The following is a 23,309-nucleotide window of genomic DNA, read 5'->3' as shown; positions in this document are numbered from 1 at the left end:
GCAGAAATTCGAAGGTAAAGATATAGTTGTTAATTTTTTTTTTATGTTGTATATATATATATTTTTTTTTCATATTGCGAATTCAACCCATAACGAATATTAATTAACCCCAGTCCTCCGATCTATTTTAAGCATCTTTTTCAAACATTAATTTAATTTACCCACTCTGCAAATCTGTAATTTACAAGCGATTTGAACCATTATGACTATTTTGTGGACGTAATTTATGTCAAAATTTTCAAAACATTTATTCAAATTAGCTGAATAAAAATATAACTAAAGTGTCAAGGACACAATTTTCATTTATATATTGTTTTATATACAATATACAAATATTTTATCCATGAAAATTTAGTATGAGTATTATTCAAAACTAATTTTTGCCCACCTCAGACACAATTTTTTTAAGCCCCACGGGGGGGGGGGGGGGGGGAGAGGGGTGATATCCGGGGATGAAGGCAAAATGGGTTGAGGATTGGGAATACACTCGACGAAGGGGCTGAGGAATTGGATATTTGGAAAACGGGGAAATAGTCGGTATCGAAGTCAAGAGTATGTCAGATCGTAGTTCTTAGTCTAACTTAGTAGAGTTCCATCAAGCCTGTTGAAGTTGATACTTTTTGTAAAGAGTCGGTAAAAAGTCACTAAAGCTATAAACTAGAACAACACTGATGAAGCTCTACAAATTGGGTCGAAACATCGGGAAATCAATAGTTGTTGACAATTTTTTTTTCTCTTTTGATCGCAGTCAGCGTTAATCTCCATAATTTGAAATTAAACGGCCAACCATTTATATATATACAATTTAAACAAAATACTTTTTACGAAAATGAGTCACAGATTAGTGATAACACCATGTCTACAAATCCTAACTTAGGAATTTGAAACTTACTACGGTACTTGACAATGATTAATTATGACAACACTGATGTTATGCTAAAGGAGATTCCATTGTTTTTAATTGGAAAAATAGATAAATAAAAATCAGAGCATAAACTAACGACTTAAAGGGTCTGAGCAAAAAGGCAACAGTTTTGTAAAAACAAAATTAGGATAATGATATAAACATCAAAGCCAACATTGGGAATTCCCATCCTTGATTAATATGTGAAATTATAAATAAAATCAAGCAAAGTATAATATGTGTAAAATATTATGGAATATAATATAAGAATATAAAATGAATCTTTTCTGTTGGAGTTCAACAAATTCAACAAAATCATAAAATATCAGATTGAATAAGTCATCCATTCTCGAATGTAAAAGAAAATCGCAGAGAAATAAGAATTTTAGCATATCCACTTTAAAAACACAGGCTTTAGAAAATACGAGTTAAAATTTTATTTTCATATCGTGATAAGTTATAATGAAAAGTAGTTTTTCCTAGAAAATAGAAAAAAGACACGTGCCAAGACTTCACGCTTTGATAGGTCTTCAGTAATGGCATCTCAGGCCTCAGAGGAAGCGTCTGGTCAAAATTTTATTTTCGCAAAAATCTATTCCTGACCAACCACTAAATATAATTATAATATATTTGCGAAAATCATCTCCTATTATAAATATACCCATCACAGACTCCTTAAAAATAGACTTGAAATGTATAAAATATAAGCAACCAAGTCAAACGCCTCAATTATTTGAAAAATTATTGCTTTTGGGGATGGTGGACATAAATAGGAAAAAAACTTTGAATGTGGTGAAATTTACTTGTATATAAATAATTTTTAATGAGGTAGTAAACACCAATAAATAAAATTAAAAAAATAAGTATTTACTGAATAATCCGAGAGAAAAGTTTGCGCTTAACAACAAAACATTTATATAGTTATAACAAGTGTATTGCACTAAAATTGAAACTTACAATAAGTGATCGAGTAATTTTGTGTTCGTGTGTTTCGAAGCTTTTGAATTTGAGTGACGCTAGGACCTATTTGTCAAACTAAAACCGTTACTCCCACATACCACCTAATCTTACAATCGTTCCTCTCCGAACACTTTTTCTTCGTTGAAAAGGGCTCATAAATCTCAGAGCTATTTATAATCTTTAAGCAGGAGTTCCTCAAGGTTCTACTCAGGCACCTTTTCTTTGTTGAATATACACAACATTTAATGCATAAGAAAGGTTTACGTGAACTGGATCCTGTGGTAGGAATCCATCAGAGAGAGATATTTATAAATAAGAGGTGACTATTGGGAATTGCTGAGCTCCAGTAAGGCACGTAGGTGCCGACAGGTAGCCGGTGTAATGCCCTTGGTGAAAATAACCCATAATCGACCGTAAAGTGAGGAAGGAAAAACTGACACCATTCTCACAATGGTCCTCCAGATCAATGTCTATTCCTGGAAGCAATACCTCTGAGGAGATAGGTCTCGATGATTGTTATTACAGTAGTTAAAACAATTTTTTAAAATATATTTTAACGGCAATTTATAAATGAAAAGGTAAATAATTGAAAGATCAAATTAACAATAAAACATATTGTAATACTATATTTCAAAAGATTCCTTTTCATCTTTAACTGAAAGAAATTTTTTCGGTCTACAAATTGCTCTCGGGAATTCCCAGAAAAGATTTTTCTTGATTTTGATTTTACTTGGTAAATGAGAATCTTTAGACATCAGAAAATAATTAACAAAATCCTCCTAGAATACCCCTAGTTAATAAGAAAACAAACGCCCAAACGCTAAAATGAACCGCCAAAATGTTAAAAAGAAAAGAAATTTTACTTGTAATATCATAGTTTTTGCTATTTTTACTAAAATATTTATTATAGCAAAAATGAAGGAACAATAAAACGTAGTATATTGGAATATTAAGAATAGTCGTCTGATTGTCATGAGACGAAAGGATTTCTTCTCAAATTTCTGAAACCTGTGATTTAACTGATTTTTAATAAAATCCTTTCATTTCATGCACAAAAACTGCTAAAAGAAAAATATATAGATTTATTTGGCGCTTTTATTAATTATTTACAGCTCCGAGACTAAAATTAGTGTTTTCCGATAATTAATTGATTAACAAAATCCGCAAAAACATGTACTTTAAGCTGAATACAGTCAACCGATGCTTAACGAATACGTACAACGCCATTGGAGTGAGCTTGCGTCAGCTGTTAATAATACCAACAGTATATTATCGTGTTCCGCCTTAATTGATTCAAAAATTGAATAAAAGATTGTTTTCAGTAACATAGCAAGTACGACTGTACGTTCCCGAACTTTTCGTTCTGATTTTTATTACTAAGTGGTGAGATTTGTTTTAATAATCTAATATTTGTAATTGTAATTATATATAAATAAAGAAGATTTGAAAATAAAAAAAAAATAATCTAATACAGAAAAATAATTTATGAGATCCCTACGAAAAGTCAGTTCTAACCTCCCTCTCTTACTCTCAACTCTTTCCTCTTTCTTAATATAACAAAATTTTTATTTATTTAGCCAGTAATTTCTTATTAATTATAGCTTCCATCAATTTTTTAAGTCATAGCAAGAATTAATACAGTTTTAACCTCAGAGAAGAGACTTTACAGTACCGGTAATACCTAATCGCAATTTTTAGGTCTTGCTTCGAAATGGACTCGGGGCAGAGGTTATACATTACCTACAATGCAGACTCCATATTGCGATTACAGGCACGTACAGATAGGTTTTAATAAATAGATTAGTACACACCAAGCCGAAAAAGTAGCCAACTTAATCCATTCCTGAATAGCAAGCTATGGAACGTTCAGAACGTAGTGGGTTTATCCACCTAAGTGAGGTTAATATTTATTCCGTGGTAGCTCTGATAAATGAATCTTGACATTCCCGCTAAACTTTTCCCAAATGGCAATAGAAATGGCCCACAAGAATGGGAAGCTTAGTACTGACCTCAGTGAGTACAATGCCCCAATGGGTGCGGTCAGACTACGAGGCTACTGTATAAAGTACCGCGCTAACTTCAGGTTGCCCACCGCAGGCATTCGTACCGTTAGGGATAGAGAAAATTTACTCTGATTACCACCGTTTTTTACCAAATTATCTTTCAGCAATTTCGGACTATTAGTGAAAATCACGAACGGGACTTAAATAAGTTATTTGGAAAATGATTTGAAAGCAGTTGAGTATTGGATTATAGATATTTTAATATTGTATAGGGTTAAGGTCTGGAATTGAATCCAATAATGTGTTATTATATTTTATTGATACTGTATTGACGTTTTTTTAGGACTTCTTTAAATTAATTTTAGCTTTAAATTATTAATTATAAATAATTTTAGCTCCTTAAAATTGACTTTGCATTTTACTTATCGATTAAAACTTAGAAAATAATGTAATTCTTGGGATATTTCCCTTCACAATCATTGAGTGGATGAACTCGTGCACTTTTGGCCTGACCTGAGCACAGTTAATGTCTACCTTCTCCGAAGCATAGATTAGTCGGTTCACATATAATTACAATACTCCAATTAAACTATTATTAACGAAAGGACAGACAAATCTCAGTAAAATAATTACGAATGAAGGACATAACGAAGTAGTCAACCAAATTCTCGACTGACTTCATATATATTTTGTTTATCAACTATAAACTAGTCGCTACTATAAATTATTAAGCACAAGAGTCAACTGTAATATTTTCAATGAAAGTTCCTTTAAAATGAAGTGCTTAAATTGATTTAAACAATATCAACCATTATAATATATCGACACAGATGCCCGTTAGGCGCCATAATTCACTCAAAGTGAAAGAATCATTAACTGGAGTAATTAAAGCTTAATTCATTTAATTAAACTCATTCTTAGAATCTCCCACAGCGATAAAATGGGAAGCTACGTCACTCCAACATGCTGAGAAAATGATTCTCCTGAGAAGATAACCGTTAAGAACTTGTGAAAAATCATTCCCCGTCATACAGAATAAAAACTAGTAACAATATAATGAAGTTATTCAATCATATCTATACTTAGTATACGTATCTAACAGTACCCCAAAAAACAATATTTATCCTATATCATATAGAAATGCGAGTAGGTTGGTTGATGTACGACATGTCACAATCCCACAAGATTATAACACAAAGAAGAAGGCAATCCTTCCCCGCCGGACCCGCCCCGCTAAGACCCCCAGGGAGCAACGGTCCTATGTCACTTTTGATATTAGCTTAAAACGGGAAGAGAAAGCTTTAAGATAGTTAAATCGAGCAATATTTAAAAACTCCCTGAAACTGAAAACGGCATCATATAGAAATGCTCACGTTGACAAATCCTTTTCGTCTGTTTCTCCTCCAATTGATTCCTTGTCACTTTCTATCCGTAATTCCACTAATGTCCTCACATAAACTTCAGTTGTTTCTTTATATATATTCTTTTCAGTTTTTGAGACTGTTATTTATTTTTTAAATAAATCTATAGGTATCCATGTTAAGTCTAAACATTATTTATTACATAATCAACAGTCCAACGTTTCGGCCAATTAGACTATCCTCAAGGACAATCTTAAATACAAATTTACACCTCTCATTCAATTATTTATAGACGTTTTGCAGGCTATTATGTTATTACTAATGTTTTATATGATAGTTGATCTAAAATTAAAAATAATGTAATTGTGGCAAAATAAGGTAATTTGACGTGTAATTAATAGCCTGCAAAACGTTTAGATAGCCGAACCGTAGGACTGTTGATGATGTAATCAAGAGTGTTGAGACTTAACATGGATACCAATCAATTTATTTAAAAATCAGTATTTCAGTATTCAGTATATCAGTTATTTCTTCATCACCTTAAATCTCAATATTCCGATCAAATGTGAAGTTTATATATCAGTTATGATATGACCAGACATATTGCCAGCCTTATTCATAACTCCCCTTATAAACAAACACTAAGAATGTATATAAGCAGAATTAAGAGGTAAAATAAAGCAGTGTTATTCCCGGATACGTGCGTGTTGTTTCTCCTTCCATTTTAATTTTTTTTTTTTTCATGTTATAAGATATAGACAATCTGAACTTCATAGATAGCTAAAACATAAACAATATGTTCATTAATTTTGTTCCTAGGGAACTGGCAACAGAATAAAGCTTATGTTTTCATTGAAAACTGTCAAAAATTTCGATTTTATACATCATATTATATTCATAATTTAGTGTGGGTAACTATATCACTCCTACATTCTAGCGCTCTACGCGGGCTATATGTGCATTAAATATTTTCTCTGTCAGGTGCAGAGGTTATAAGTAGGGACAACAATGGTTTGTTTTGGTTTCAAGTGATTAGCGTTTTCGTTTATAATTGCAACTTGCGGATTACCTATAATATTACATTGTCAGATTCATGAAAACTGTAAATAGGGATTTTTATTCAATTCTATTGTTTTAGGTAAGTTGAATAGTGTTTTAACACACTTTTATTGTAGCTATGTAACATTAGATTAATAATACACAATTGTTATCGCAATCATCTAACAGTCTGCTTTGTTCAAGAATTACATTACTACATATTTTTATAAATGCACACGCGCGTTAGTATGAACGCACCAGTAGTTTCCAATCTTCTTATTTTTAAATAAATAGATTGACGCACAATTATAATATCAACTACTCATACGTAAACACACGTACAGACTTGCATCATCATTTAAGCTTCTGGCTCATCAGTTATTTATATAGCTATCTCCACTTTTACAAACAACTAAGAAACACCGAGGGCACAGTAATAATAAAATACGATGAAAAACTAACATATTTTTTTAAAATTAATTAATATTGCTATTTTTTCACAGTCATTTCCCTTAATTTAATGGGGAGAAAATTTATATACAAGGTTAACAAAGCTTATTAGCATGGAGATTCCTAATATACTCAGGAGTCGTACCAAGAGACCAGATGAACTAGACAGTCACGCGCTAACCAAGCAATCGTTAAAGGCAACCTACTGGAACGCGCCACTGGTCTCGCACAAATTCTATTACAGTATACGGAATCAATGACACAGAACTTCTCTTTTAGGCTATGAAAAGCGTTAACTGAACCGGATTCACGGCCTATATAATAACGATAGTAACTTTTGTGTGGCAGTTCAGACAAAGGTTAGGTCATGCAGCTGTCTTATCAGTAGCCGCATACGAAAATTATTAATAATAGATAGAAAATCTGAAATAAAAAAAAATCAAGTGTAATTGAAAAAATCCAACATATTTATTTTATTTAACTCCAATTAACTAAAATGGTATAAAATTACAGTGAACTGTTTATTAATAATCCAAAACAATAATTAATTAAACATTTCAATTGAAATATCGATTAAAAAAATTATGCTAATTTTGTGGAGCTCTGATGATCGTAGAGGAAATATCCAGATCGAAAAGTAACTGCTGTCACCAAGGTAAAATCGAAATACCACCTTCATTATAACATATAGAATACTACATACTACAGTATACTTTGATACTTTGAGCAGCCAGTAGTACCATCAAATGAACAGTCGTTAAATTGGCATTTGGAAGTTGATCCTCCGTTGGGCGGACAGGGGGTACTAACCCACCCCCTCCCTAATAATTATAAAATCATTTCCAAGAGAAATAAATATTTGTAAATTAATATTGTCAAATTTTCAAGATAAATTATTTTCTCAAACCCCTAGTTTCTAACCGTGCATCCTCTTCCAACCTTTTCAGGCCTCTCGGAGGCCTGAAAAGAAGATGGCCACGAGATCAGCTAATGTAAAATGTCATGATATATATGCCATCATTTCCATTTGGTTCAACATTTTTTTTATACACGCTATGACTAACACGCCCGCACTCAACACACCGATCTGATCCCACTCTTGAAAACACTGCCCGAATAAGTTTCTTATTTTATTTAAAATTTTTCTTCTATCTTCCTACCACCACACATCTCTTCTCTCTTGTAAATTCCTGATTCACTTTTCCAGTTATTCTATATTTATTTTAGCTTATTATCTTTTACTCATCTGAAAACTGTATGAGCATCTTTATAGGTTTTTATTTTACGTTAGTATTAGGTTCTTATTTTTTTACCAATACTGAACCACTCAGTAATTCAATCAAGGACGACAGAAAAGGTTAATACATAATAGGCATTAAAACTTCTCACAGACAAATATTACTGAATTGAAATTATTAAAAACGTGCCAAACCACTAATATAAAATCTGGTACAATCTCAAGGTTGGCCGAAGTATTCTCACGGGTGAGCTATAGTATTGTTGTTATTATTTCTTAATAAGAAAAACGTAGTCTTTGTTCATTATGTTAAATGATTCTGGTTGAACTTTCGGATTGATTTTACCGTTACATCTTCTAATTAAACATCGATGTTAGGATAAATAAAATATATTATTCTTGGGTATGTGTTAATTTGTTAAACATTTAAGCAAAATTATTCGAGTATGTGTCGAAGTTATATAAACGAGACCAACAACAAATCATTATAGTGCAACAAGATTTTGAAGATATGGACTACATAAATTTCAACAACTTTTTTATTTAAAGATAATTGGTATGTTATAAATTTATAAAAGATTTAGTTGATGCTCTGACATCATCACTCCGGGAAATATTCCAAATAACAAACGTCTTATGTTACGGTATAAGTATAATTTATTATGAGCAACAAAGTATAAGAAAACATCTTTTAAAAAAAACACCGAAACGAAATCAAAAAGTATATAGAATGTTACTAAGTTGCAAAAAAGAAATAAATAAAATAACAGACAAAAAAAAAAAAAAAAAAAAAGAAAAGAAAAAGAAAGAGTACAGTAGATAAAATTTAAAACTTTATTTATATTGCCAAATTATCGCCAATTCTGTCAATACCAGGACGTTAATTGATGAGTCAGTCAAATATTTCTGAAATTTCATTTATTTAATTTTCAGAAATACATTAAAAATTATATTTGCTATGTATCTATATGTAATATACATTTAAATTTCAGCGAACAGCCCTGAAGAAGGCTAGAAACTCTAGCCGAAACGTCGGCACATTAAAATAAGTTAATCATACTTATTTGTGTTTCATTGACCGCACCCCCAACCATCTTCTCCTCATTTAAATTTGTAATGTTTTATTGTATTCGTGACTGTATAATTGTATTAATGATGCATATTTCATTATAATATATATTTATAACTGTAATGTATAATTGTATTTTTAATTTATATTTCATATGTAAAACATCAAAAATATTTGATTGATACATTAATGTATGCCCTTATGATAATTGAACGAGCAAAAATTTGTCAATATAAATACAGTTTTTAATTATAGTACTGTGGTATTTCTTTTTTTATTGGTTTTTATAAACTCAGAAATAGTTTCCTCATTCCAATTTTGATTGAAGAAACAAAAATACCTTCAAAAACTACTTCTAAAATACGTCTTACTTCCTTGATTAGTAACGTAAGTAACAAAGAATTTTTGCATATTCCCCAGACACGCGAGCCTCCATCAAAGCTGGAAGTATATTTACAATAATTACTGAACACGCACACCCACTTATCTCGGAAATAAAAGCTACAATGACATGAACCTTTGAGTAACGTACGAAAGGTGTCTAATTTATCGAGCTTTAAATTGCATTAAATTGAATAATATAATGAAACCTGAACTATAATATTGTGTAACGCATTTTAAATAGTTAGGTTCCAGGTCCGTCCTGAAAAAAATCACTTACATATAAAGCATGGGTTATTTACCAATATCATTTTTTTTTTGTAAAATAAAAATGATTGAAATAAGAAAAGAACTGCTAGAGTACCAACTACCTAAACTTTTATCCTAGACAACTTCTTTTTTTTTTTTTATTTTAACCATTTTTTTTTACAACTAAAATTTAATTTTCAAAAATGTTAGATAAACTTCGGGTAACATCTAATCTGAGAGTTACAGAAATGAACTTACGTGACGAACTAAAAGCGAATATATGTTCAGATATACCGAAACTCAGAGACATCTCTGACAAGCTGACAAGTCAAAGTTTCTCTATCGCTATATTTGGGCATATAGATAGACTAAATGAACGCAATTGAAAATTTGATATCAATTATTATATTTAGATAAAATGAAATATTTACATACACTTTATTATTCTTATATTTTAATTACTCTTTTATTCAATTTTAAATTAATTGCAATAATCTTTGATATACAATATATTTGGAAACTTTATGTGGCATATACACAAAAAAATCCCTCAATTTTCCTAACCTGGAATGATGGCTTGTAATTCTCAATTACTATATTGGAACCACCAGACGTCTTAATTTGAAAGCATGTTTATAATGTAGATAATATTCAACAAAAGTTGTTATTCTTCTGAAAGTGAAAATCTGTAATTGTATTTTCCTTAAAGTAAGTGAAAATGTACTTAGTTACCATTGTAGAGTAAGCCCTCAATTTTTACCAAATATTTTAAAAATAAACCCCTGAGGGTTTTGAAATAAAATATAGCATAAGGGTTTTGTCGTAAATTATGTGATAATGTTCGTTCTTAGAAAACTGAACAGAATTCCAAGGAAACCTGCTTAAATACTTTTTAACAATTTGGTTAAAATTTCAATAAACCCTATCTTTGCTAATAATAATCTGATTTCAATAACTATTTTTATAGGAAATTTAAGCTCTATTTAAAACTGAGTTACACAAGTTCTATGCAAAATATATTTAATTTTTGGCATAACTTTCCGTCTACGGGATAAATTGCAGATTACTATAGTTTTAAAACTTCTCACGTTAGTATTTATAAAATACACATGGATTTAAAGAACATATCTTTGCTAATACCCTTCAAACATTAAGATCCGATTTAGATTATTTTAGTTTCGTACTGTAAATGGTTTAATTATCTTTAAAACCTAGTCTGATTAGTCATCTATAGTAAAAGGCGAACCACTATTCATTAAGTCGTTAACTATACAGTCCGTTTTAGGTACATTGATCAGTAATCCAGTGAGTAAAATAAAAAGAAGGACGAACACAACACACAAGGATGTAACCAATAACAACCAAATAATCCCCTTTCCTTTGACTCATTATCTAAAGATAATAAACTTTTGTAATTAAGTGAATTACTAGAAACGTCTAAATTTTAAAACAGTGTAATTTCAATAAACTTAACTTCCCGGATGGACATTACTACTTAAAAGACTTATCAGATAACAAACCAACAATAACGAAAAGGTACGAATAATAACTAATAAAATTATATCACTCCGTAAATAACTTTTAAATTCATAAACGAACAAATAGTTCGTAAAGACGATGGTAATCTAAATGGCAATCCTTGCGATGACTTGGGTCATAAATCAAACGTGAACATTGGAAGCCCTAGTCAAACAACTGATTGAAGAATAAACAAATTTCAAGTGGCCTCTCTTCAAATGGATTTAAATGGTCGTTACAATCAAACACTCTCGAATTTATATTTGATATGTGATATTATAAATACATGTCTTACATAACAGAAAATGTCTTTTATGTAAGAAATTTATGTGTAATAATATCACAGATCAAATATAAATTCGAGAGTGTTTGATTGTAACGACCATTTAAATCCATTTGATGAGAGACCACTTGAAATTTGATTATTCTTAAATTAGTTGTTAACTAGGGCTTCCACCGTTCACGAGCAGACATGCACAACAAACAAAAAAGAAACAATTCACTTGAAAACTATTTGGAAATTAGAAAATATAATGGGAAATTAAAAATTACCATACAACGATGTATTGTTTCTTTGAGGAAATCTTTGAAGAAAACCATTTTTCTTTTAATTAAGATTTTTCTTATTATATTCAGACTTTGTGTCACTTTTTATCGTGCAGTATCTCATTTGACACCAATTAGGTGTCCAATGCTCCATAATAGTGCTGTTACATGTAAAGATGTAATGAATCATTCCTACAATTTGTAATCATTACTAACAAAATTTGTTTATTTTTGGACTGAAAACTGGTCTAAACTCCAATTGCTGACACATATCACATTTCTTTTTTTTTTTCCTGGGCTATTGCTATCCAGTTTGCTGCATGCAGCTCTTTCGCATCTTTGTCGATTCTGTTTATCCATCCATCTAGTTTTAGGCCTTCTACCGAGTCACTTACAAACTATACTGGCATTCGTTGTTGTGTAGAGGCGTCCTGATGGATTGCTTCGAGCCAGATGTCTTACCTATCTTTTTTTTTGGCCAAGACTCCCATTGGAGTCCTATACTGGTTACCTATCTTAGACTCCTAGCCTTCATATCTATTAATATACAAGAGATATTGACTGACCAGTCTCTGCAAACAGTTCAATGCTTACAATAGAATTATCACTCATAGACTTATTATCAACAGTTACTTAAAAACGACATAGCCTATGACACTGAAATTATAAATGGTGGTTAACCGGATGAATTCAATAAGGGTATCAAAAATAATGGACTGAAAACATTTGATCACATCCTATATCATTCCTTTCAAACCCAACCCAATATCTTAAACACAACACAGTAAAAAACAATTTTTCACAATTTATTTTACTAGGAGAATTTGGCTAAGCAAAAAAACCTTTTCTACTAATATCTTATCGAAGAGAATTGTGATCACAAAAGATATTACCACAAAGAAAAATAAATAATTTTTGTTAATTACATATTTTTCAACACATATTATACAAGCTGTAATAGTATCAGTAGAGATAAGAAATACAAAAAGGTTTTCAAATACAAAGGTAAATACACATATTTACTTGTTACGTCAACCACATAACACTATTACAAATGAAAGCGAGGAATTAATAGCTTGGAAGAGGAATCTATCTAGATCCACGTCATCGTACACCAACAGAAAGAACCAACCGACCGACCTTGAAGTTGTAAACCTGTCGTTTTAACGATAAAAGAAAAATACTATCCTTCAACGTAATGCTTCTCTTTGCCTTTTAGAATTCCCCATTTCATCTTTCTAAATATTTAATCTATTTTTTGCATTTAACAATTAGTGAAAGTAAGTTTTTTTTATGTTCCGATTTTAGATCTGTTATGTTCCGTAGTATAGTTAAAGGGAATTAATAAACTTTGATTACGCGTATACATCTCCAACTGCAATTAAAATGCGGAATTTGTTTATGTTGATATAATTTGATATCCAAAAAAAGTCAATGAATTCTGATAGACATGCTAAATAAATGCTAAATTAACTTTTTTCATTTTCTAAAATGTCAAACTTTTTCATATAGGTTTTGTGAAGTATAATCATTAATTGAGTGTCTTCAGAAATACAATTAAAATATATATTGAGAGATAACTTCATTTAATTTTTAAATAACATTCGGTATAACTTTATCTACATATATTATTTCTCAAAGGCTTTTTTTTTCTTTTGTCCTCAGGACATCTATCTTTATTATTTCATCAAAACCAATGATTGAGCCGTCATTTAGCATATGATCACCGATAATAAAGAAAGATAAATATTATCATTATCCACAACTTTCATTTATAGGTTTCTTTTGAACATATTTCTACTTAAAAAGATATAATTGGAGTTCAATCAATGGGTATATTCTCCAGATGTCATTGTATAAATAATACCAAATTTAATTGTTGCATATATTTTTAACGAAATAACCATGAATATTTTATTAAGAATAATGGATTGGGGCTTTACAGGTCACCACAGAATCATCCTCGAAACTCCCATTACCATTTACCTTCTTGTTTCAAAATGGCGACCAACTTACGCCGATATTACCAATAAGAAGTTTTAGAATCTCTACCCTTCCCCTCTTCTCAAAAAAAAATCAATATTACTACTGTCTTACGAATAAATGGAAGGACCGACTTTGGTACATCCTTTTTTTGTTCTGTAGGATTTTGTTCCACGTTGCCTATGTACAAATCACCAATGTCCAATGGGTACCTATTGCACAATTGAAAGACAAAAATTGTTATTATAATTCACAATCCAAATTGTCTCTTCCCACGTTCTTTCATGGGGGAAAATTTTATTAATCGTTCTTTGATCGATGAGGATTGACAGATACAATGGACCTTGATCAGACGTTAAAGGTCAACAGAGAGCGGTGAGGGTTTCACATAGCCTCTTGTTAACAGGAAACAATAGGAGCCAGTTTATGACTCAATAGAGCCTTACATATACTTCATAGTATTAGCAGTATACATTTTAATAAACATGAAATCATTTATCTTGAACCTAGAATAATAGAATGCAGGCAAAACCTCTGATATGTTATATAACCTCAGTCGCATAAATTCAAAAATGTCAGAAGAATTATTGGTGTATCTAGGAACCAAATGTTGAGTACTAAGACGATAAAAGCCTGTAATTTTTCTAATCCTTTAGGTACAATGTAATTTTTTAATCCTTTGAGGGGAATTAGAAGGGACGTCTCCCCTTGGATATCATCAACTAGAGATGTGCGCAAAGAGGAGGTGATTTTGACGCGCCTTCGAATAGGTCACAAGCGCCTGACCAACGGTTACCTTATGGCCCGCGATCCTCCACCGTTATGCCAAACTTTCGGAACAGAACTTACAGTCAAACACATTTTGACAGAATGCCGAGCTTGTAACTCCCTCAAATCTTTATATAATATACCTGATGATCTCCATTCCATCTTGCAGGATAACAAACATACCATAGATAGACTTTTTAAGTTTTTACATCATTCCAAGCTCTACCATTAAAATTTAATTAAATCTTACCTCAGGTCCACAGTTTTTTTCCCTTCCCAACACACCGATTAATAGTGTTACCAAGACCAATTAGGGTCTTGTTTTTATGGCTGCCAGATCATTCTGGGATACCGGGAAAGAAAAGGCAGACTAGCTATAAATACAGGCCAACTCGTAGCATCATCTACATGAAAATCAAAGAAAATTGGCAGGACGAATGGTTTATCACGAGAGACAACAATTTAGGAATGGTCCAGCATACGGTGGAACATTCGGCCGGAAACATGAATCTGCTACAGAGATGTATTAACCCGTCTTCGGATAGGCCATACTTGACTCACACCACTGTCATCTCATGAAGGAGAGAGGATGCACCGATGTGTCGCTGCTGCTGAAGCGATCTCGCTGTTGGGCACATTCTTACTGGGTTGGTCTGGAGTAACATCGATTCTCTTCATGTGTATAGGAAATGATCAGAGAAGACTCCACAACAGTAATAAATTTGTGAAGTATAAATATAAAGTAATTGTTAATGGTAATTGTGATTGTAAATTTCTCACTTTGTAATTTCAACTGTATGAACATGCCAAGTGTAATCGAATTTGTAAATCAAGTATAAATGGCCCGAGTGGTCGAAACACTTAAATAAATAAAAAAAATCCTTTAAGTACGAGCATGTCCATATTACCAAAGCAAACTTGCCTCCAAAAAGCTTCCCGTTCCACTCCCACACTTATCGCATACAAATTTACCTTTTAGACCCTTACTAGACAGATGTTAGTGTTGTTTTGTGACTGAAACCTTGAGCAATCAAAGCAATTGTTGGGTCATAAAAATTTTTTTAAAACAAGCCCTATTCTAAAAATGGATCGAACCAACGATAAATAATATTTCCTTAAACTTAAACTATATAAAATCGTTTCTTGTTTCTAGTATTTGTATCCTTTTATGAAATTATGTAAAGAGTATAGCTTCACTACCTACACTCTTTACTTAATTAGTGTACTAGTGGTACCCAAATGTTGTGGGCTAAGGGTGTAAATATTTATAACAAATATCTAAGAAAAATCTAAAACTAAGTAAGACCATCGATACAGTACAAAGTCCACTATTTTAAGAGGAAATACGATTAAAAACAGCCTTGTAGGAATTAAGCTGTCCCTACACCAAAATATTACATTCATCTTATTTATTGATACTTTAATGCCTACTGTATCAATCATTTGTAAAATTTTTTTCAACAAAAATATGATTAACATTTTGATATCTACAGTTTACACTGCTCAATGATGAAATTTCATTAACAAATGTATAAAGTATGGGATTTAATTTTTTGTGCCGCCCCAAAACCTTAAAATAATCTTTAAAGTAGTAACGCATAAAATTATTGGTTGTACCGTCTCATTTATTTCTAACATTTTGAAGGAACAGACAAAATAATACAAGTCTTATTTTCACATTATTTTCTTTCTCTTGCCCTCCGATTTTATCTAGAAAATAGGTTATCACATATTCTGCTTTTCTGAACATCCAACTTTTATTTTTAAACAAAAGCAATCCAATATGAGAAGTGTCTTCATACAATTAGTTCATGCTTTATAAAAAGTTTGTGTAGATTAGGTCAAGTTGTCAAGACAACGGTATGTGCGTGCGCAGGTGGGAACAATGTTTTCTGCTTTGTTTTATAACCGTACATCCTACATATATATAATTCAGTAATATAGATCCTTTGCTTTTCCGGTTCTCACGAACAATGGATTTTTAACAAATGAAGTATAAAAAAAAAGAGAATTTCATGAAGAAGTGACGCATTTTCATTTCGACTCTTAAATTCTAACCATAACGTTCTAAAACAAAGCAATTAAAAAAAATATGAGAAGTTTCAAAACTTCGACGGCATTAAGTCTGCGAGTAAGATAAATAACTAACACACATAGTTATAAAACATACATCTTTGAAAACTACACAATTTTATCTGTCATTTATTTTTCATATGAAGGTTTGGTTTTAATGTTAATTTTTTTATTTATTTAGGTACTTACAACTGTACATTATAATACATTTAGTAAATTTAATCTCAATTGAAATGGAGTGATACAAGCTTGTAGAGAAACTACCCATTGGTAGCACTTTAGACGTTTTACACTAGCAGGTCTCGAGGCCATCTTCTTTTCAGGCGCCTCAGAGGATTGTCAGGAATGGAAGAGGGAGCAAGTAAGAAACTATTGGGTGTGGGTGTTAGGGAGTTTATAATGGAAGAATTGATATCGGGTTCGGGCTAGATCGGTTACATAGGGAACATTAAGGTCTTTATGTATGATTTTATTTGTGACAAAGTAAGGATCATTTTGGATTGTAAGGATTGGTTATGAGAGGAATTCAAAAGTTTAGTGGAGCCCCAAAGCTCAACTCCATATGTTCAGATTGGCCTTATTACAGTATGTAGATCAGTCTTTTATAATGAATTGGAAGTTTAGACCGTTTGTCCAGTAAGTGTTGTAATAGTTGAAATCGACGTGCAGTTTCCTGTCTTTTCAGTCTTGTGTAAGGATTCCATATTAGTTGTTTGTCCAGATGTAGTCCAAGGTAGCGGATCTGTTCGACAGCGGTAAGATCAACATTATATGAAAGGAGACTGTATGGCAGTCGGCAGGTTTACGACGAAGGTAAAGGTGATTTGGCGAGATTTGTTTTAATCCTCCAATTGCGACACCATTCTTCGAGGGCTTTGGGAATTGGAGAGTTTAGGATGCAATTAGTAAAGGGTTATTATTAACTGTGAGCACACATGTGTCATTGGCATAAGTGGTGAGGATAGTGTTAGGATTGGTTGGGATGTCAGCTGGGGTTATTGTTTAAAAATGAATTATCTTCCTGACTTATTTGTTGGTTTATTGAACTTTTTTCGATTTTCGACGAGATCATTCCAATTTATTAAAATTTGGTATTTGGAATAGCATAACCATATTACACAAATCTGTAGACGATTTAGTTAATACACTACTTGTTTATTGTTTGAAGAGACTATCACTTGAATCATACATATATTTTGTTTTCTCGAAAAATTTTCAAATCTCTACACCCAGTACTGTACAATGCGTGAGTTCAAGCACGTGTATACAAACATAGATGATATTTTAGGAATGAACTAGGGACACATACTACTGCATCTTTAAGACATTCTAAATAAAAACGTATCACTAAACCATTTTAAACACTCTTCATTCTCCATTCAGTCAAAGCAAATAACAGGAATTGAGTAGGTGGAAACGTTCACAAATCGCCTCCCACACAACTCTATTCTTATTCACAAGAGGGATAAATAAGAAAACTGCGGCAAACTGATGGAAACTAACGATGGAAAAAAGCAAATTCGTATCAACAATTAAATAATTACTTTCACATAGCGAACGACATAAAAAAAAAAAAATATATTCATATTATTAATTTGGATTACTTATACTTCCAACAACTGTTTCAGTAAACAACTTTATGATGCATGTAAAAACAAAAATGTATTATTTAAGCAGTATTAGCACCGTAAGGATTCGTGACATAAATATGACAAAGGCAACGTAATTTTTCCAGAACAATTCAAAAAATTCTACAATCATTATATAATTTTAAACGTATTTTATATTCGATAATATTTATTATTGGTAAAAAAGTTAAAATTATGTTGTTAAGTTTAATGTTTCAGTTTTAATTTCAAAATTTAATGGCCATGTGAAATCTATTTTAAACCTTTGAAAATTATTGAACATAACTCGTTCTTTCTCCCAAAAATTAAACTAAAAAAAAATACGTAATAGCTTTATTTTATTTTTTTCTTCCAGACAGATGAAGTCAGCATAAATGTTGATACCAGTTGTTGCACAGAATAATTTTTTTTCTTACCCCATTACGTAATGCTTTCTTATAAAATTTTAACAAGCCGTCTCATTAAATATTTTTAAAAACCCGGAAATCAATTCAAGTATACGTAATAAGTATAAGAAAACCAATATCAGTAGCTTAGTAGAAAATAAAAACAGAAATTAATAAAAATATGAAAATTATAAGGCTATTTTTCCTTCTGTATCATTCATATATTTTAGGTTTCTATCATCACAGTTTTTTTTTTTAATATTCCATACTTAAGAAGTTTAAATTAAATAAATCAACAGAGAGTACATTTTATTTTTCTTTAATAATAATAATTATGTATTTAGTCAAAAAGACAATCTCTTAGCTAGCAAACTGATGATATACGATACAGTATACCTTTGAGGCAAAGATGGAGCAAGGCAATTGGCGTTGGTCCGGTTCGATGAGCTTATACAGGCTGGGATATTAAACCAGGGCCGATCCTCTTTGGAAGAAGATTAAGAGCAAATTGATATTGGCTAAGAGCAGATTGAAATATTTTAGGAAAATTGCAATGAAGTTAGTTCAACATTAAAGGAAAATATATTAAAATATCAAATAAGACGAGATAAAATTTAATTGTATCTACAGGTACCCAGGTCTACGATCAGAAGAAGAGCCTTTTCAACTTCGAACTAGCAAGAGGGTCAATCAAAGAGGAGCAAAATAAGAGACTGCACCTGGTCGTGTTGATCATCGTGTCGATAGCTCTCCTGGGGATCTGCGTAGTCAACAGCGTGAGGATCCAAGGTCTTCGCCAGGACCTAACCGACATCAACAAGGAATACGAGCTCCTCCAGAAGACGTTGGGTGAGCTTTGCCAATGGCACAACAATACGATAAAGTGTATCTCAAATTAATGTAAAATTTTATTCGTATATTTCCAAAAACCACCGAAAGTCAGTTCAAAATCATATGATCAGGGTGTTTTTTTTTTTTGTTGTTTTTTTTAAATAAAGCACTTATTTGGTAAATGTCACTATTCTTCACTTAAAACGATTTTGTATGTTGTAGAACATGACGGTTGCATAGGATATAGCATTGTTATAAATCATAAACTATGGTTATAATATATATTCTTAAATAAATATAGAATAACGTTTTATTCTAATGTATTTTGTCATTTAAATTTTGTGTAACCAGAAATCGTCATCCCTTTGCTGACTTTAATTCAAAATTACACAGTCGAATATAATAACTGAAGGTTCATAATAATCAAATTTAAGAGTTTATTTTCTAACCATTATTATGAAGAATATTGGGCTGACAATCCACTAGGATAGACGTCGAGTCTATGGACTCGCAAAGCTCGGAATTGCCAAGCCCATCTATCAATTCCTAAAACATAAGTTGCCAGATGGTTATTTCAGTCGAACTGGAAAGGGTAGTGCGACCAGGCAACTGCGATGGACGCGTAGGCGTTTAATATAGTTGAGCTTCTTAATTGACTTTGTATATTCAATTAGGGTACTTACCTAAGCTCCCTAGATTTGATTTTTTTCTTGGTTTAACCAAGCGACCATCTCTGTCACACGGTCGCGCTATGCTTGTCTAGTTAAGCGCCTTAGTCTGCGGTTGAGATCAAGAAAAAAAATGTTTTCCATTTCTTCGACCAAGTTTCGAAAATCACCGGAAAACAATCTATCGATATTCGATAGATTCATAAACCAAAAAATTGGAACAAGCAGCAATAAACAACAGTACTAACATAAAACCGTATTCTAGGTTAGTATATATTCTCTAATAAAAGCAAATAAGTTTTTTTTATATTTATATTTTTTTTATATTTCTTCCCATTCTTTAAAAATTACACACCTCATTTACTAAACACATTCCCTATCCTATGTATCGTCGCTGAATATGGCCAGATAATACTTGAGGGGAAAAGTCCCATTACTTGATTTGTCAAATAGCTCAAAAAGAAACCTCTTCGACCATGGAAGGTATTTCCGCAGGTGTTAGCTAGGTCACGAAGGAGAATCGCCTTCATAAGAGTAGGCACGCTTCAGAGATTAGAAAGCCGACCGGGCATACCATAGGCGATTTCCAAGGAATCCAACCGTAAGTTTAACAAACAAAAGTTAAAAGTTTGTACTGTGGAATCAAACATTATCGTAATACATAAAATCAGTATAGCATACGAGTTATTCTATTAACAATATGAATGACCAAATCTTAATGTTCTTTAATATACAAACCACAACTAGTATACATATGACACGTCAAATGTATAAATAAAGAAGTGTTGTCGATTTCTACAGAATAAACTATGCTCGATGTAGTAACAAGAACTCATATCACTCCTTTTTTATTAGTTTGCAATAGTATGATAGTTTGTATTATACTGTCTTTGTCGTTTATTGCCTCATGATATTTTAGTACTGAAACGTTCGATTAAATTACATCATATAATGTAAAAATTAAAGACGCGTAGATAGTAAGTGCACAGACATTATATAATTTAATAAAATATAAGTACAATAAAATGCACTACAATTTAAGGTTCCATGATGGAAAAAATGGATAGGCTACCAGAGACGATCCGAAAACAGAGCCTTCCCTTAATCGATGAAATGCGCAGGGAGATACGGTATGCTTTTGACATGAGCTCAAGAGAAACCGTGGTAATATTATCTTACACGATTCCAATCTATAAATGATAATTTTCATATCATACTAGGGCTTCCAAAGAGACAAGCCAGATTAAATTACAAATTAAATCTAGTGAAATTGAATACTGAAAACTTTCTTCTATTTTTATATAAATATCAAATATTTTGAAAATTATAAAAAACATTAGACATTAAATTTTATTTAAATTACTTTAAATAAATAAAATTAAAATAACAATTTTTTGGACATAAGAAGAAAATTAAAATCCACACAATATAATATCACTGTTTTAAGTCACCCAATAATATTAAAGCGATACGTTCATAAACAAAAAAAAAGACACCCACACATAATCCTTCTGTTCTTGCTTTTTTGGTAATTGCACCTTTTTGTATAATTTCTCTTCTTACTTTTTCTTAAAACATCGGTTCTACACTGTCATTGTCATTAGAGACCTCTGTTCTTAAAATAGACGAATTGATTTAACTATCAATACATTTATGTTCGTGGTTTATCAATTCCACAGTTCTTTGTATTAATCTTTTTATGGTACTGAATTTTCAATGTTAAGGTTGTTCCTTTCGTTCCGATGTTTTAACATGGTATACCGCGTTTTTAAGTTGAAGGTACGTCATAACAGGTTGGTTACGATGATCGATGTAGCACTAGAAACATGTCGATATGTTTATATATTCATATTATATAATAGAGGTTGCCCAGTATGGTCGCAGTCTTTGATCAAACTAAGTTGTGCATGTGAAAGAATTTCCCACTTTTCACGCCAATTATTCTTCACCTTATTTTGTATATCCATTCAAAAATGCGGGTCTTAAAAAAAAATAAGTACCTCAAATTTTTTTATGTATCCTTTATGTTCCTTTCGTCAGTTGCATTGTTGATACTTTTAACTACAAGTGAAGTGACCCATAAAAATGTTATTTCCTTACAAGTTATGTCGTATTCATTACCTGAATTTTTTTTAATGATTTGTTTTACCCTATATGTTAATGTTCCATAAATATAGCCAGTACTGTTGTTTTCTGCGTATACACACAAACATATGTACAAGTATAATTTTTTACTACGAACTTTCGATTATTCTGATTAAGTGAAAAATTAACATAATCTTGTAACAAAAGCTTTAATATCACTGGGGAAAAAAATGAAATGAAACTGATTCAACCTGACCTCGAAAAAAAATTTGAGAAAAGAATTACAGAAAAAATGTTAAGAATGAAATTTTTACCTAATTTTTTAGTATATAACGATAGGAAAACAAATAATTTACCATAAATTCATAACGTGGTCAAAAATAATTATTAGTTTTAATAAAATAATAATAAAAATTATTATTGGTATTGACTTTTTAGGTAATGAATTGAAATTAATTTTATATATATAAGGAATCTATGACTATTAATGTATAATTGTAAAATGTAGAACGGCATTCAAGCTTTGATAAAAAGTGTTTTGTTCATTCTTGCCTTGATAAAACCAGATAAGGAATGGTCTAACAGAGCAGAGAAGGGGGTGTGGTTCCAAAGGAAACTGCCCATCTGTACCGGACCATATCTAGCTAGTCTATTCAATTCTCAAAAAATTTTATTATTTAATTGATAACAAATTAAATAATAACGAAATGATGTCGAATGATAAAAATGAAACTTTATTGAATGAGGTGACTATACATAGAAATATAAGTTCAGCAAACTACTGATCAATGAACAGGGATAAATAAAATTCCCCTCCTTCGTATTTTACTTTATTCATCAATTAATAAAAAAAAAAAATAGGAAAAAAACAAACGATAAAACATAATTTTTTAAAATGCATCTACAGTTACTTTGGTATATATATATATATTAAAAATAAATGTTGCCTTTCTTCCATACAAATTATGTAATTTACATGAAAAAAATAACGGAGATACTAGGGCCGAAGGAAACAAGTCCCAACCTGAAGGAGGTTAAAAACCTGTTTGCCATCTTCCCTGTAATCTCTACCTGTGCAGAACTCAGGTTTCTGGTTCTGATTCTTCGTATCGAAACACATACATTAAACTTTAATAAAAAAAAATATATATATTTACCAGTCGAAATTGAA

At 31.2% G+C, this 23,309-nt stretch overlaps 1 protein-coding gene across 3 annotated transcripts in view; it reads left to right on the top strand.

Annotated features, from left to right (window-relative positions):
* The window catches only part of LOC106682522 (uncharacterized), a 50,175-nt gene that overhangs the window by 26,335 nt on the left and 531 nt on the right, over window positions 1–23,309 (top strand). The window contains exons 3-4 of one of the 3 annotated variants that reach the window (XM_014423423.2): window positions 19,185–19,403; window positions 21,096–21,217. In XM_014423423.2, the coding sequence (XP_014278909.1) occupies window positions 19,185–19,403; window positions 21,096–21,217 (341 nt within the window). The remainder of the gene's footprint in view (window positions 1–19,184; window positions 19,404–21,095; window positions 21,218–23,309) is intronic. The other 2 variants (XM_014423424.2, XM_014423426.2) reach the window with 2 other exon arrangements.

This window comes from Halyomorpha halys, unplaced genomic scaffold (assembly GCF_000696795.3).
Source record: "Halyomorpha halys isolate HHAL.00 unplaced genomic scaffold, Hhal_1.1 Scaffold421.1, whole genome shotgun sequence".
Classification (NCBI taxonomy): domain Eukaryota; kingdom Metazoa; phylum Arthropoda; class Insecta; order Hemiptera; family Pentatomidae; genus Halyomorpha; species Halyomorpha halys.
The sequence above is the reverse complement of the archived record's forward strand: the minus strand, read 5'-3'. Positions and strand labels throughout refer to the sequence as shown.